This window comes from Polypterus senegalus, chromosome 6, assembly GCF_016835505.1.
Source record: "Polypterus senegalus isolate Bchr_013 chromosome 6, ASM1683550v1, whole genome shotgun sequence".
NCBI lineage: Eukaryota > Metazoa > Chordata > Cladistia > Polypteriformes > Polypteridae > Polypterus > Polypterus senegalus.
Window position 1 is genome coordinate 126,144,232 of NC_053159.1, and position 16,646 is coordinate 126,160,877.

General features: G+C 35.6%; 1 protein-coding gene across 1 annotated transcript in view; it reads left to right on the plus strand.

Annotated features, from left to right (window-relative positions):
- ulk2 (unc-51 like autophagy activating kinase 2) overlaps positions 1–16,646 on the plus strand; it is a 58,206-nt gene that overhangs the window by 19,300 nt on the left and 22,260 nt on the right. The window contains exons 4-14 of the mRNA XM_039757086.1: positions 523–555; positions 919–955; positions 2,496–2,669; positions 2,809–2,882; positions 3,004–3,105; positions 8,261–8,319; positions 11,296–11,378; positions 13,404–13,454; positions 14,017–14,117; positions 15,058–15,229; positions 15,345–15,405. Of these exons, the coding sequence (XP_039613020.1) occupies positions 523–555; positions 919–955; positions 2,496–2,669; positions 2,809–2,882; positions 3,004–3,105; positions 8,261–8,319; positions 11,296–11,378; positions 13,404–13,454; positions 14,017–14,117; positions 15,058–15,229; positions 15,345–15,405 (947 nt within the window). The remainder of the gene's footprint in view (positions 1–522; positions 556–918; positions 956–2,495; positions 2,670–2,808; positions 2,883–3,003; positions 3,106–8,260; positions 8,320–11,295; positions 11,379–13,403; positions 13,455–14,016; positions 14,118–15,057; positions 15,230–15,344; positions 15,406–16,646) is intronic.

Here is a 16,646-nt window from a genome sequence, read left to right on the forward strand (position 1 = left end):
CCAACCTCCACCTTGAATGCATCCATCACTCCTACCGCAGACCTCACCACAGTCACACCAGTCATCAAAGGAATACGGGTGTGAAATGGCTTGAAAACCTTTCAAGAGTCTTGCTGTCTAATAAAGAAGAAATTGATTTTTTCTTCTCTCTCTCTCTCTCTCTCTCCCTCTCTCCCTTTGCTAGAATAAGTTTTCTTGCAAGCTAAGCTCCTTAGCAGGCAGTCACACTTTTGTTGCCTAGCAACTGGAGCAGCTGAGCCATCCAGCCATTAGTAGCAGGTCAGGCGCATGCTCAGCTCTCTTTGTACAAGTGCTGGGCTCAGGGACATTTGTTGTTTCTATCTTCTTCTTGCAGGCAGTGATAGCAAATAATGTCTTGTAAAACCTAATATGCAATGTAAAGTATTATCTATGCATCATGGGTTTTTTCCCCTGAGAAATCTTAGTTGTAGATGGAGAAGCAGAAATATACCTGGCTTGGCTCATTCGTTTTATTTAAATATCTTCTTTTTTTTTTTTCAGGAAACTCCAAACTTTGTCTTTTTGGTGATGGAGGTAAGATTCGTCCTATTTATGGAAAGAGAAAATTAGCAAAATTAGCAGTTTGTACTAGCTGTTAGTGTTCAATTTCAAAGCACATGCCCACAATGTCCTTGAGTCTCTTGTTGACTGTTCATATATACTGTTTTCAAAAGCCATAGTACTTTTTATCCATCCTATTTTCTTGAGAATTTTCTATAAAAAAAATATCTAGATCTTTTTACTTTTAACGCTAAAGGCTGTTCAGTTGGGGTCCCACCCATGAACATAATGCTACATTTAGCCAAAGTTGTGGAAAAAGGATAGGAGAAATCCTGAAATTTACATTTTTTTAATTACAATTTTTTAAATTATTTTTTCATTTTTTATTTTCTCCAGTACTGCAATGGGGGAGATTTGGCCGATTATTTACAAGGTAAGCTTAACTTGCAAGTGGAGAAAAGATTTTTAATCAGTTGTGCTTTTGGATGTGCCTAATTTTTTAAATGAATCCTGATATGGCCATTTCCTTAACAATACTAGAAGCAGACAACAAGCAGCTTAATGAATAAAAAATAATGATGTAACTTCATTTGTGTGTACTTCCACTTCATGTCTTTTTATCATAATTACACAATTTTATTCAACTTTGTCTGGGTCAAATTTTGCAATCAGTTTTTACCCACTTTTAGCAAATTGATTTCTTTCAAAATCTTCGTGCATGCTGATCTCTGGTGACAATGCAATATTTTGACCTGGGATTTGTACGTTAATTACTTCAAATTTAAATTTCTCATTTCCTCATATTATACTTTTAGCGATTACACATATAAGAAAAATAAGAAGAGTTGGTAAAGTGGCTAGCGTGTTGGACTTTTGATCAAACAGTTAAAGACAAATTTTTTCATCATTTATGACTTAAAATTTTAAATTTGGGGTGCCCATAATGGAGTTAATTTAAATCAATTAAAATCCATAGATTCGTTAAAGTAAAATTTCTAACCAGCTTTTAAATTAATTCTTTTATGGGTGCCCCATGATTTTATTTTTTTGTCACATATGATCAACAAAATCTTAGTACAAGAAAACTGTTTAATTTATAGTTTTTTTTTTTTTTATAATTGTGTCATTTAAAAATCTTTTTTTACATTTTTTTATAATAATGAGGTAACAATTCATAAGCAACCGTGAAAAACATAACGGTAGACATATACAATACTGTCAAATTCCAAAGTATAATATATCAAAAGGAAAAGGACAAACGATCAATCCAACATAAATTAAAAATAAAATATCTTTGTTGGCATTGAGGAAAAGGGTGGCTTATGCATCCTATGTGTATATCATTTTATACAACTATTTGTAAATGTGTGCAGACAGCTCTGTTTCATAGTATTCATTACAGTTGGGAATTTTATATCTCAGTGAGAGTTTGCTTTAAACCAGATCTGGTCAGTTTTCTCATCCAAGATGTAGCTAGGAAATAATTTTATTGCTATGAAAATCTAGGTCAATGCCTTTTTTTTTAGCTACTGCACTTGGTATTTTTAGATTTTTGTAAACTTTTAATTTCAGGTTAGTCTATTTGTTGTTAATTTTGTAAAGCCCTAATATGTAATTACTGGTAGTTGCAATGTATTTATTTAACTGTCAATAAACTACCTTATGTATATTTGTGTGGTGTATTTGACCTTAACTACAATAACAGCACGTTAAATTAAAAAAAAAGTTTATCACAATTATATGTGAGACAGTAGTTTATCAACCACAATTAATGACTGACTTAGCCCTTGAGTGAAAATTACAGTAGTAAGAATTTATAATACATTGTTGGAGAGGGGTACTACATTAAAGATTTATATTGGGAAAGTACTATAGACCAATAAAGTCAGAGTATTACATTTTTAGTAATTATAGGTGGGTAGGATATTCATTACTGCAATTGTAAAAACTATGTATTGGGATTTTCTATTCAGCGAAAGGCACTCTTCGTGAGGACACACTTCGTATCTTCCTGCAGCAGATTGCCGCAGCCATGAGAGTGCTCAACAGTAAGGGCATCATCCACCGTGACCTCAAGCCTCAAAACATTCTGCTGTCTTATATCGGAAAAAGGAAGTCAAGCATCAATGGCATCCGAATCAAAATAGGTAGTTGAAACCCGTTCTTCTTTTGAGATATACTACATTTAGCCTTTGTACAGGAAGAGAGATGGATCTATTAAAGTTCAGTAGTAATCAGGAGTATAATGAGTCACCAGTAATTTTTTTTACCTTTGGTTTTTTTTAGCGGACTTTGGTTTTGCTCGATATCTACAGAGTAACATGATGGCAGCTACCCTATGTGGATCTCCCATGTACATGGTGAGTAACTGAACACAGTTCTTTATTTTATTTTTTCCACTATAATGTGAAATATTTCAGCTGGTCTTCTTGGGACCTTGCCTCTTTTAGAAATATTCAATGTGTCATTTTATTATGACAGGCTCCAGAGGTGATCATGTCACAGAACTATGATGCCAAAGCTGACTTGTGGAGTATTGGGACAGTCATTTACCAGTGTCTTGTTGGAAAGCCACCTTTCCAGGTAAACTTGGCTGGTCAGATGTAGATTGCTTATGTAATGTTGTGTTCAGCAAATCAATTGTTGAATAAAATTAGGAACACTTGTCATTGTCTTATTTAGCAAGTAATTGGTTTAGATTACTTTATTTAAGATTCCATTATTTCTTAAATCTATACATGTAAGCACCATTCATATTCAAACTGATTACAAGAAGCAGTTTTTACTTTAACATTTCAAACCAAAACTGTGTGTTTAAAAGGTTAGTGTTATGCTATCTGCCACAATTACTCCAAGTAGGGTTGTCATAATACCAGAATTTTTGTTTATGATACCAGTACCGGTGAATATTTATGATACTCAATATATTTTGATACTACAAATAAAGAAATCCTATTTAATGGCTTTTTATGTAAGTACTGCCATTTGTTGATGTGAACAGTACTGAGCCTTTTCTGTAAAGCAGCATGAATTTTATACTGCTCAACAAAATTAAAGGAACACTTTTTAATCAGAGTATGGCAGCAAGCTAATGAAACCTCTGAGATGTTGATTGCAGAGGGGGTTGTTAATTAGTTTCAGCTGCTCTGGTGTTAATGAAATTAACAACAGGTACACTAGAGGAGCAAGAATGAGACAACCCCCAAAACATGAATGGTTTAACAGGTGGAGGCCACTGACATTTTTCCCTTCTCATCTTTTCTAAATGTTTTTTTTTTTTTTCTCGTTTTGCATTTGGCTACGGTCAGTGTCACTACTGGTAGCATAAGGCGATATCTGGACCCTGCAGAGGTTGCACAGGTAGTCCAACTTCTCCAGGATGGCACATTAATATGTGCCATTGCCATAAGGTGTGCTGTTTCTCCCAGTACAGTTGGAAGGGCATGGAGGAGATTCCAGGAGACAGGCAGTTACTTTAGGAGAGCTGGAGAGGGCCATAGAAAGTCCTTAACCCATTAGCAGGACCAGTATCTGCACCTTTAGGCAAGCAGGAACAGGATGCACACTGCCAGAACCCTACAAAATGACCTCCAGCAGGTCACTGATGTGAATGTCTCTGACCAAACAATCGGAAACAGACTTCATGAGGGTGGCCTGAGGACCTGACATTCTCTAGTGGGCCCTGTGCTCACTGCCTGACACTGTGGAACTTGATTGGCATTTGCCATAGAATACTAGAACTGGCAGCTCCACCACTAGCACCCTGTGCTTTTCACAAATGAGAGCACGTTCACCTTGTGCACATGTGACAGACATGAAAGGGTCCGGAGGAGCTGTGAAGAACATTATGCTGCCTGTAACATCATTCAGCATGACCAGTTTGGTGGTGGGTCAGTGATGGTCTGAGGAGGCATATCCATGGAGGGATGCACAGACCTCTGTAGGCTAGACAATAGCACTCACTGCCATTGGGTATCGGGATGAAATCCTTGGACTCAATGTCAGACCCTATACTGGTGCCGTGGGTCTTGGGTTCCTCCTGGTGCATGACAATGCACGGCCTCATGTGACGAGAGTCTGCAGAGGCAGTTTCTGGAGGATGAAGGAATTGATACCTTTGACTAGCCTCCACGCTCGCCTGACCTAAATCTAATAGAACAAATCTGTGACGTTATGTTTCGGTCCATCGACACCGCCAGGTTGCACCCCAGACTGTCCAGGAGCTCAGTAATGCCCAGGTCCAAATCTAGGAGGAGATCCCCCAGGACACCACCTGTCGTCTCATTTAGGAGCATGCCCCAACGTCGGGCATGTATACAAGCACGTGGAGGGCCATACAAACTATTGATTACGATTTTGAGTTGCTGCAATGAAATATTGACAAAATGGATTAACCTGTTGCATCATTTTTTTCACTTTGATTTTCAGGGGATTTTTGAATTTGGCCATCTGTAGGTTATAATTTTCATTTCTATCAAACGATGTGGCATCCTTTCGTTACTAACACATTACCCAGTCCATATCAGCATAGCTATCCAGCATGTTTTTTTTCCCCCATTGATATCTAATGTGTTTTCAAAATGTTCCGTTAATTTTTTTGAGCAGTTTATAAATACTAACTGTAGCAACAGCTTTAAAATACGGGTATATCCATCAAGTTGTTGTTCAACAATAACTTAAGTAAACTAGTATTGGCATTCCTAAATATCAAAATGGAAGGCTTGAATTTTAATGTGTAGCAGAGATGGGGATCCCCACAGTGTAACAACAAATGGGGAGTTTATAATCTTAGGGGTAGATTTAAATATACAGTAGGGTTTATAAAGAATGATATCATCATAAATTACCTGATTTATCTTCGCATGCGCACATGATAAATTTATTCTTTGACATTTTCTGTCCAGTAATTGAAAGCTGCTGCTTAAAATCTATGGTAAATACTAAAATGTAAACATTATTGTATGTGTACTGTTGAATTAGTTAATTCCAAGATGATTCCATATATTTCTGTTTAAACCAACTCTTTAAAGCTGTTTTTGTAACAAGTTTTTAAAGTCTGGTTTGTCAGTGAACCAGTCAGTTAGGTATATAATATTTGTGATTGTAAAATGTATATTTGAATAATTAGTTGGTTAAAAATATTACTAAAAAGTAATATTTAATGAAGTAGTTATTAATAAAAATAGTAAATAAAAATTTTAGTGTCAGAAACTCATTGTTTTAATTTTCCAAATTGGTCTCTCCTTTATTTATTTATTTATTTATTTTTACATTTTTCCCAACTTTAAAGCTTCCTATGTTAAATCAAACTCCTCAGTTTTACGTTAATCCTTTATTTCAGAACTCCTGTCAAACAGCTTTTGTTTTGCTGTTTTCAAGGTTTTTTGAGTGAGTGATCAGACTTTTATTTCTTTTGCCTTTGTACAAATGTAGAATTTTAAAATTTCTTGGGCTGTCATTACCTGTATTCCAATTTATAACTGTGGCATTACATTTTTCAATGCACCGTACACATATATGGGGTGTACTTTTAGTTACAGGCTATAATAATGAACAGTAGTTTGACTTCAAAAGCACAACAAATGACATAAATTCAGTGTTTGCAGATTTGTATTTAGTGATGATGTTTTGGCCAAATATGCATCTCTGTTAACACAGTACTCGTCATGTTAATAGGGAGATATACTTTGTCCTCCTTGAAATACTAAATGCATTTTTTTGGTATTAACTGATGGAGCTGCTCATGTCATTAATGGTCTAGACAAGCCAAGTAGCCACTTTGTTTGAAACTTGCATTCATGTTTCTTGCTATAACTGTTGTTAGTGCTGGCAACCATCCCGCAGTTCTATGCGTGTAACTGTGGATGTGTGCGAGTTGCTCTCCAGTGCAACCCTAAACTGTTTACACCAGTTAGAAAATGGACAGATGCTTGAACCGATGGACATTTGTAGAAGTGCTTATTATAATGAGAAAATGAATGCAAAGTATTGGTTGTGCAGAACACTATTTAAAAGTAATTAATCTCCTTATCTTTACATCTGCTCTTACAAATACGTGACAATACAAGTTAAACAATTACACCTGATTTGATTGATGGATGGTTTTCTCTTTATAAGCAGGGACAAATCTGTTTCTGAATTAATACCGTAATAGGATAAAAGTGGCAATAACTTGATATCGTGTGTGTTTTTATCTTTTATATAGTTTGATTCATGCACTCCCTGCTGAAATTTTCATTCATGGACACAAAAGCATTTCCAGCTGTTTTTCTTTTTAACATGTGTTGATTTAGTGATCTACCATTACCACAGCAAGACATTTTTATATGCAGTTTCTACTAAGCTTTCCTTATGTATTATTGTGCTTTTTGGAGTGGATTGTCTACCTGAAGTCAGGCATGAGTGCAGTACTGACTTTCTCATTATTACCAGTACTTCAACTGTACTATTATGTTCTCTGAACCTCAGTACCAAATTAGTAGTGAAATAATTGTTTTTGTAACATTCCTAGTACAAAGTTATGTATTTGCTATTTGTGAATTTCCCCAACTAAACATATTTTACTCCTTTTGACTTGGGTTTTCTGAAAATACACCAGAATGTAACTAGAATACTGTACTAATTTCAAATTAGAATTAGGAGATACCTAACTATCGGGGGGGATAAAAAAATATTGCATTGATTTATATGTTCACATTGGCACAACATTGTCATAGCACTGCTGCTTTGCAGTAAGGAGATTGTGGGTTCACTTCCTATGTTCTCCCTGTGTAGAGAGCACTTTGAGTAGTGAGAAAAGTGCTATATAAATGCGAAGAATTATTGGGGGAGTGCAGGGGACGGGGACTGTTACAAACATCAAAAAATGTTCCACTATAGATTGTATGAATAATGGAAGATAGAACTTGAACTATACATTGCAAGAATAAAATTGAATTTGACGCACTGCCTTTTAACTTTTTTTTTTTTTTTTAACTACAAAAATAAGATCACACAAATTGTACAGAGTTGCACTCCAAAGGCATGCTCCTTTCTGAGTTCAAGGAATGAATAACAGAGATCCATTTTTAGTTGACTAATTGCTTTATTGCCATATGTAACAATACCTTCCACAACATAAATTTCACCAAGAAAACATTTTCAAAAGAGTCATGACAGTAACGAATTAAAATGTGCTTTGTGCGCAGCAGTTGTTCAGTATCAGGCAGTTGTTGTGGGTAGTGAAGATTGTCACATTATTCACAAGGATCTGTGAGAAATTATGAGCCAGTCTTTACATTATTTACCAGAGCACCATTAGAAGTATGGCTTAGGATGCAGGCGCAGCCAGATATGAACTGTAGCGTTGTGATTCACTATTAAGAAACCAGTGAACTTTCAGAGTCACTCCAGTGTATCAAGTGAAATGTGCTCCTGACTGCTCAACAACAATGAATAATGACAGGGACCAAGTTCATGTTGTGCATGTTATCTCTGTCTGTCAACATGTGGAAACCCAAAGAATCTTCCCTCCTCATGAGTTTTGTATTATGGTGAGTCTATCTCCCTCCCACTTCACTGATGTCTTTAGTTATTGGGTGACATTCAGTGTCAGGTTGGCTGATTTATAGAGACTACCAGTTACAACAAAGCACATGGAAACTTGGTCAGAGGCATCACAAAAGGGATCCAGTACAGTTTCTGTTCTTGCTCAGATTCTAGGAGTGTATTGCTGACTTCAGGGTATTTTTATCCATAGGCAAATAGTCCACAAGACTTGAGACTTTTTTATGAGAAGAACAGGACACTGGTGCCTATGTAAGTATTACTCATTATTCAGAACCTTTAATTCACTGTCAAGTTTTTACTACCTCTCTCTCGTTTCCATTTCTGGACAAAAATCTGCTCTGTGTGCTATAGTAGTTGTGGAATTTATAAAACTGACATGTCAACCTGGATGATGTTATTATTTAGTTTGTTTCCACTGAAGATGGTATCTTTGGTCACTAATGAATGATTTTTAAAGGAGATATTTAAGAGTAAACAGTGATTAAGATCTATTGTCTAGAACTATTTTCACTTAAATGGTTACTACATCTCAAAATACAGTATGTAATTTGCAAACATGGCCAAAGAGCCTTAGCTGTTGTTCAACCAAACATTGCAATGGGAAAGACATAAAAGAAGCAACTATAACTGTGGTATGATGGTTGGTACCAGATGTGGTGATTCCAGCATCATTTCAGCATTTTTCACATATTAGTCCCTAAATGGTGCGATAAACATGTCCATAGTGTGTTGGCAGTTCTTTGTGAGAAAACAGCTTGTTAAGATTCCCCATACTTGTTCAGTTTAACAGAAGTGCCACAAATGTTCTGACAATGCTGTTTACAACAGAAGTTTTTAAACTGGCATCCTTGGATTCCTAACAGATTTGACTTTAAATTGGCTGAGCTAAAGCAGCAAAAAAGTATTCTTGGTTCCACTACTTCCAACTAAGAACGAGAACAGTAGGTATTTGGTCACCAAAAATGAACAACAGAAAATTATAAGAATGTTCTCCAGTCATTGAATTTCAATTTCTTTTGTGACATGCAGATGGTTGGATTATAATTTCATGTAAACAACATGAATCCATCCATTCACTCTGGTTTTTGTCAGTAGTACAGGCTTGCAGGGGCAGTGTAATTTTATGTGGAATTTTTTTTTTGTGAATTTTAGGTCTTTTAGTACCAAATTAGCATTATTTTAATGCCACAGTGTACCCAAGTAAAGTTGCATGCTGACCTTGTACATTCTTCTATGGTCATAATCTGCTTTGGCAGCAGGATAATGCACCATGTAATAATGCAGCAATCATTTTAAAACCGTTTCCACTGATGATGACTTCTGTTTGCTGAAATGGCCTTAAGAGTTCCCAGATCTTGGTATAATACAGCACTTTTCGAATGAGATGTACTGGGAGTTCACACCATCTTGTTAAAACCATGTCCTGAAGAATTTTAATTTTTCATGTGGCAAAAGGGCTCCTACCTAGTAAAATAGCCACTGAATGCATTTTTTTTTTAATATTTACATATGCATAGTGGTGTGGGTTTAAAAACAAATACTATGGGGAAAATGCATAACAAAGGTGATAGCCTAGAGAAACAAAATAAAAACCATTTAGATAAGTAAGAACGATTATGAGCTATATTTAAATAAGTATAATTTGTAAATGTGGAAATCAGCAAAGTATGTTCAACAATTCAGTCAGTCATTTCAAAGCAGTCAGTCATTTCATCTACAGAATATATAATTGCTGCTTAATGCACACAGTAAAATCCTTCAATTTTGAAGTAGTTGGCTATAATTCATTTTTAGTTTGTTATTTATTTTCATTAGTCTCCTCACTGAAAGTCGTTCATCTTCTGTACCCAGTTTTCCCAAGTTGCTGTTTTGGGATACAGTGAAGGAAACCACTATAAATTAGGTGCTGCTAGATTAAAGGACATTGTCATTCACACACTCACACTTGGGCTCTCAAATTAGCCAAAGCTTCATGTTTTGGATATTAATGTTAAAATAAGTATTTATTTAAATATATTCTAATGTAATTTAAGAGCTTTAGGAAATTACTTTTACGCTAACAACTTTTTTTACTCAGCAGCATGAGCAGAACTGAACTGAACTGTTCACACATGTGATCAATTAAGACTTCTAACCTGAAAACATGGCTTTGTGCAAAGAGATGAAGTTTGCCTCCAGATAAACTATAAATGTGCCGTTAGGCAGAGCTAATACATATTGAATAGATGTTTGAAAGCATTTTTTTTTTTTTTACATTAATTTTACTGCCAGAGTTTGGTTTAACTCTGGTGATGCAGATTTCCAAAAAATCAAAGTAAAGATTATTATAGATTAAATGAAATCCAAGTAAAGCATGATATTAGCATTATCTATCTCAAAGTGATTAAGCTTCTTTAAATAATAGAGTGTTCCATGTGAAGACAGAATCACTGTTTACTGTAGAATGTTTAATTTACAATCTGCAGCAGTCCTAAAGTACATAATTATCTACCATTTCCAAAGATTCAGAGATTGAGAGTTTATTTCCAAAAATGAATTGTCATTCAAAAAATAAACATACCTTCAAAAATGGCCCCTCACACCAATTTGTTAACACTGTAGTTCTTGTGTTTGCTGTAAACTGACGGTCACTAAGCCTTCTACAAATTGAGTCTAAATGGATAATTTCTTTTACATCATTTTATATAGAAAAATTGGTAAAAGAGACCATACACATCCAAAAAGAGGAAGACAGTCTGTTGTACATGATGATATTGTTAACTTTTCCCCAGTTTTATCCATAAACATTTTAGTCACCCAGTTAACAGCATGGAAGTCATGATTGATAAATAGGCAGGAACTTGACAGCTGATTAATAAAAACAATGCAATGACAAAGAAAAACAGAAGAAAAAGTTTAGCTAAAGTCTTACTTCTATCAAGATTCTTAAGGTCAAGGGTGAAGAAACATACTGAAGCATCTTCCACTCCTCCACTCTAGCTTCCTGCCTCTTCTAAGAGAACTGGACATCCAAGTTTTTCTGCACTTTGGCCACAACTTTATTTTTCGTAAACAGTCTTGACATGAATTATTGGTCCGTAATTACCCTGAACATGCAAATGCAATTATAATATTAATAACTTCTCATGAACATTTTTCTTAAATCAACAGTGATGTAATCGGTATTTTTTATATTTGTATAATTAATAGTTTTATTTAAATCCTGTGTTGCTTTGATTTGAGTAGCATCCCACGGGAGACATCACCACAGCTGGGAGATCTTCTAACAGGACTCCTTCAGAGAAATCAGAAGGACCGCATGGACTTTGGTATGTGATGTTTTGTGAGCTCTACTTTCACCAAATTAATAAGGTCACATCCCATCTGTCAGTAATTTAGTTTCCTCCTTGACAATTGGCAAAAAAAGTATGGAAAGATGGTGAGGACTGTTAGAGGCCGAGCAGAGCAGTAGCAGCAATTTCTGGTCTGGAAATCTCACTATCTGCATGCAGGTCACAGACCAAAAGGTCAACTTTATTTAAGTGAGCTTTCAGGGAGTTTTTATATATAAGATTCAGTTGGTGATACAACCCCACATAGTGCCAGTACCCCAACTAGTGGGCGTGTTTGCATGTTTTGTGTGTATATTTGTGTAATATAATAGGGAGGGATTTTGTATCATAATTTGCTACAGAAAAATATTATTTCAGTTTAAAATAAAGATGTGCAATAAGATTTTTGAGTCATTCAGAATGGATTTCACATTCAATATTTGTATTGTTACTGCTCTTCTTGAATTGTGTTCTCATCACCCCATGCCCTCCACACCAGTTGGTTTTAATTATTTGGCTGGTAGGAGAGGTCCAGTAACATTGGCAGCTTAATTGCAGTATTTTTCGAACCATAAGGCACACCGGATTATAAAGTGCAATATCAATGAATGGGTCTACTTTCATACATAAAGCACATCGGATTATAAAGCGCATTCAGCGAAACAAAACAGTCAGATAAGTCAAACTTTATTCAACTCATTCACAATAACTCTCAACATTGTTCAGTTGTAATATAAAATAAAAAACAATACACTCACTTTTTCAGTTCATTCCTCTTCCACAAATCCATCAAATTCTTCATCCTCCGTGTCTGAGGTAAACAGTTGGCCGATTTCAGCATCAAGCAGGCCCGGATCTCTCTCATCATTATCTGAGTCAGTCTCATTGCTGTTACTTAGCTGTTTAGTGATGATTCCGCCCTTCGGGAAAGCTCGAACGATACTTGAGACTCATACCTTAGCCCAGGCATCCGCGATCCATTGGCAGATAGTGGCGTAACTCGCCTGGCGTTGCCTTCCTGTCTTGGTGAATGTGTGTTCGCCTTCCGTCCTCCAATGCTCCCACGCAGCTCACAATTTAACTTTGAACGACCTGTTGACACCAATATCTAACAGTTGGAGTTCTTTGGTTAATCCACCCGGAATGATGGCAAGCTCCGAATTAGTTTGCTTCACTTGGATTTTGACAGTATCGGTGAGATGGGCACGCATGGAGTCGCAGATCAATAGAGACGGAGATTTGTGGAAAAAGCCTTCCGGTTTCCCTTGATGTAAACTTCTCTCAGCCACTCACTCATCTTTATCCTCATCCATCCAGCCCTTTGGGTTAACTTTAATGATGACGCCGGCTGGAAACTTTTCTTTTGGCAAAGTCTTCCGCACCATTGATTCATTAATGTTGAATTCTCTCGCAGCTACTCTATTCCCATGTTGTACTACGTGCCTGATAGCCTTGAGTTTGAAATCCACTTCGTAAGCATGTCTCTTAACCGGTGCCATTTTTGGGTCCTAATAAACACACTGTAATATTATGTTGAAGTACAGTACGTATTACTCTGTGAGGCCCCTGACTACGGTAGCCGTAATGCTCCAACAATCCATCAAGCGGTGCGGCTTCGTAGCTTACCAAAGTCATTCTAAAATATTTTGACAGATTTTTGAGCACCGTGTACCACATAAAATTGGTTCAAGGTCAGTAAGCACAACCAGAATTAATATATAAGGCGCACCGGATTATAAGGCGAACTGTTGATTTTTGATAAAATTAAAGGATTTTAATTGTGCCTTATGGTCTGAAAAATACTGTAAGCAGAACAGTTAATTTAATACATTGGATGTATGTCCTGTAAATGTCCTTTGCCAGGCAAAATACTCGTTAGTGCATTATTATGCTTTAATTTTGTTCTGAAATGTTTAATCTTTAAACTCATTCAGTGTCTATGTTTCTAGTATTAACACTTATAATGGTTTTATATGTTTAATGACCTTTTTGTTCTGAGTTAGTAAATTTGATGTTTTTCAGATGCATTTTTCAGCCATCCTTTCCTCGAGCCATTTTCAACCATCAAAAAGTGTAAGTACTTTAGTAATGCAGAATGGATCTTGATGCAGGCATTGAACCCTGGACAGTTTTATAGCCATACTGAAGGAATGCGTTGCATCTTACGATTAATTCAAAATAATCCAAAAACATTCCTAAGACACACAATTTGTTGAACTGAATTAGAATAGATGAAAAAAATTGTCTGCTCTTAGACAATGGTAATATTATGTAAATTGATTTGGTGGGTTACTGTCCTAGGTAAATGGAAACATATGGATGATTTGTGTGTAAATTATTTTTAGGAATATAATTTTTTGGAGTTCTTTTTTCCTGTATGTCATTTATTTTATGGAAATCAAACATTATTTAATTTATGTAACTTTTTTTTTTTTTTTACAGTCTGCGCCATCCTGAGTAGCTTAAAGATTGCTGTATATACAGCAATTACTAATAGGCTTGTATAGTTAAAACATTGTTTCATTAAGGGGACTTTCCTGGGTGCACACAATGAATAAGTAGTAGCAATTAAGACAGGCAACTAGTCAGCAAACCTATGGTTTGGAAATTGATATTTTTTTTCATATTCTTCTAGCTTGTCCTGTACCAGTGCCCATGCCTGCTCCAAACTACCCTGGTTCAGTGTATGACAGCACCTGCGGGAGCTCACCTTCTTGTCGTTTCGCTTCTCCACCTGTAAGATCCAAAATATTTCATTAATATTTCTTGATCAATTGCTATCGTTTTACCTACATTTTTTTTTTCTTTATTTGTCTTTTTTCTCAATATCTTCTTATTTAATATTTGATAGCTCAGTCTCAAATTGGTTTAGGACAGCTTGGATTTAGGTCAACCAATGAATGGTATAATTCAATTCCATATTTAATTGTAACTTAAACAGCCTTTAGTTATTTCACTTGTTACTATTCATAGCTGTTGATGCGTAGTTTAGAAGTAATTGTTCTATAATAGAATAATAATGTACGTAACTGAATACATACAAAATTTAGAGAACTGTATAGGAGGTATGAAAATATTCTGCGCTATAAATAATTATTAAAATTTGGAGCCTTTGTTTAAATTCAAAGCTCATACATTTTTCCATAGGGCTGCTTTGGCTACTGTTCTTTTTAAATGGCTTCCTAATTTATTAATCACCTTATTTTCTGCATTAACTCTTACATATGTTTCTTACTTTCAACTTGAGTTTTGTTAAGAAAAATTAAACTGTTTTCTTTGGGTTTATACTGGAATTTAGCAATGTTGAGAAAAATAATTTTGAATAAAATCAAAATAAAGAAAATAAGTGATTTTTATGCAAAAAGTAATCATAATCCCCCTAAAAAAGGCAAATTACACACTATATTGTCAAATTAGTGGACAAAACGTAAGAAATTGCTGCTTCAGGAAATGAGTTTTGTTCTCTTAATTAAAACATTTGATTGTATCAAATACTGACCAACCTAGTTGTACCTAATGACAGAGCTTGGGAATGTCTAATTTAAGCAAGGTATTCTTCACAATAAGCAGCATTTAAACCATTATTTATAGCTCCTACTGGATTAATATCAAGACTTCTTCATAACAATGTTTGCTTCGATCAAACCAGTAACCACTTTCCATTTCACCTCCACAGTCCCTACCAGATATGCAAACGCTACCTGAAGATGGCCTCTCATCTCCTCCACTTGGACCTCCTAATTATCTACAGCTCTCTAAGGAATCAGGTGGCAGTGCTAGCAGCAAGAACTCCTCGTGTGACACAGATGATTTTGTTCTAGTTCCACATATCACCTCTGACCAGTCCTGTGAGAAACATTTTTGAGTGCCTGAATTAAATTAAATACAAACAGGGTGTTGCTTTTGAAAAGTCAAGATTTTTTTTTTTTTACATAGTCTTTTTTTTTTTTGTTTATATTATAGATGACATACCCATTGTACCGACAGGAAGACGAGCTTCAAGTGAGTTTCTGCTCTGTGGCGGGTAAGTTACAGTTGTTAAATTAAGTTTGTTTCAGTGGAACTGCTAAAAAGACTATTTCCTGTTAATATAATATAAAGTCCCTTAAAGACTAAAAAACATTTAGCAATCAAATTAAAATTCCCTCTAAATCTTTCTAATTATATCTAAATAACAATATAGCGGAAACATCCCACTTTTATGCGTTATTTAGTGCAGAGGTAAATATGCAGTATTTAAAATGAACACAATTAAGGCAAATAACAGGATATGGAACTATCCTTTAATGGGCAGTATGTAAGGCTGTGAATAAAGAAAAGTGAAAACATGATCTGGGTGGTAGAGGTAAAAATGCAAGCCACTCATATTCCCTTTTAAGTTGCTGTACAGAAGACATTGTTCAGCTCAGGAATTAAACTGAGTCTCTGTATTGTTTTGAACTTTCAGAATTTCTTGTTAAAATACAGATTGATTTCTCTCCCACGTGAAGTGGTGCTTAGCAGCAAAGGTGCTATTATACGGCCAAGTTATGTACTGAAACACTTTTCCTGAAAACCTTTATGTATGTCATGGCAGTAGATTTATGTTTCATAGGACTGATTTGAACTTGCACACAGATTGTTATGATAAAGATGTTTTGCTTACCTTTTTGTGCTAGAAAAGACATTTGCTTTAAAAGGAGCCCTGACCTCTAAATTCAGTAAAAAGTCATTGTGTTATGGTTTGCCAAGTCACAGAGTAAAAAAAAATATTGTTCTGTTATTGTTAGACTATGGTCCTAATCTGAAAAACATTGCATGACTCACAAGAAAAATAGAAGAAGCGCAGGTGAATCAAAGGCAGTCCAGTCTTCAGTCACCCTGTTCCTTCCTTGGACAGTTGTGTAATTCTGCTTTGTTTGTATGTTTTTTTAAACAAACTGTTGACCCCATTCCCTACCCTTTCAGGCATATGGAGACGTCTAAACACAACTCACTCGAATGTCAATCTCTGTGTGGTAATTAACTGCTTCCCTGGACATGCTGTTCCCAGGCAGAAAGAGTTTTTCTTAGAAAAGCCTTTGTTTTTGTTTTGCTGCTCAACCACGTGAGTGGGTGGGATCTGATACACACTGGTGCTGCCTCCACTTTAACCTAGTAGATCTGCTTTTCCATTTGCTGAGACAGAGCTTTTCAGAACTGACAGGGCCATTACTTGTATTTAACTCCACCTTGAAGGGGGCGGATACAGTGTTACCATTGGTTAGCTTTAACTTTTGGGCAAGT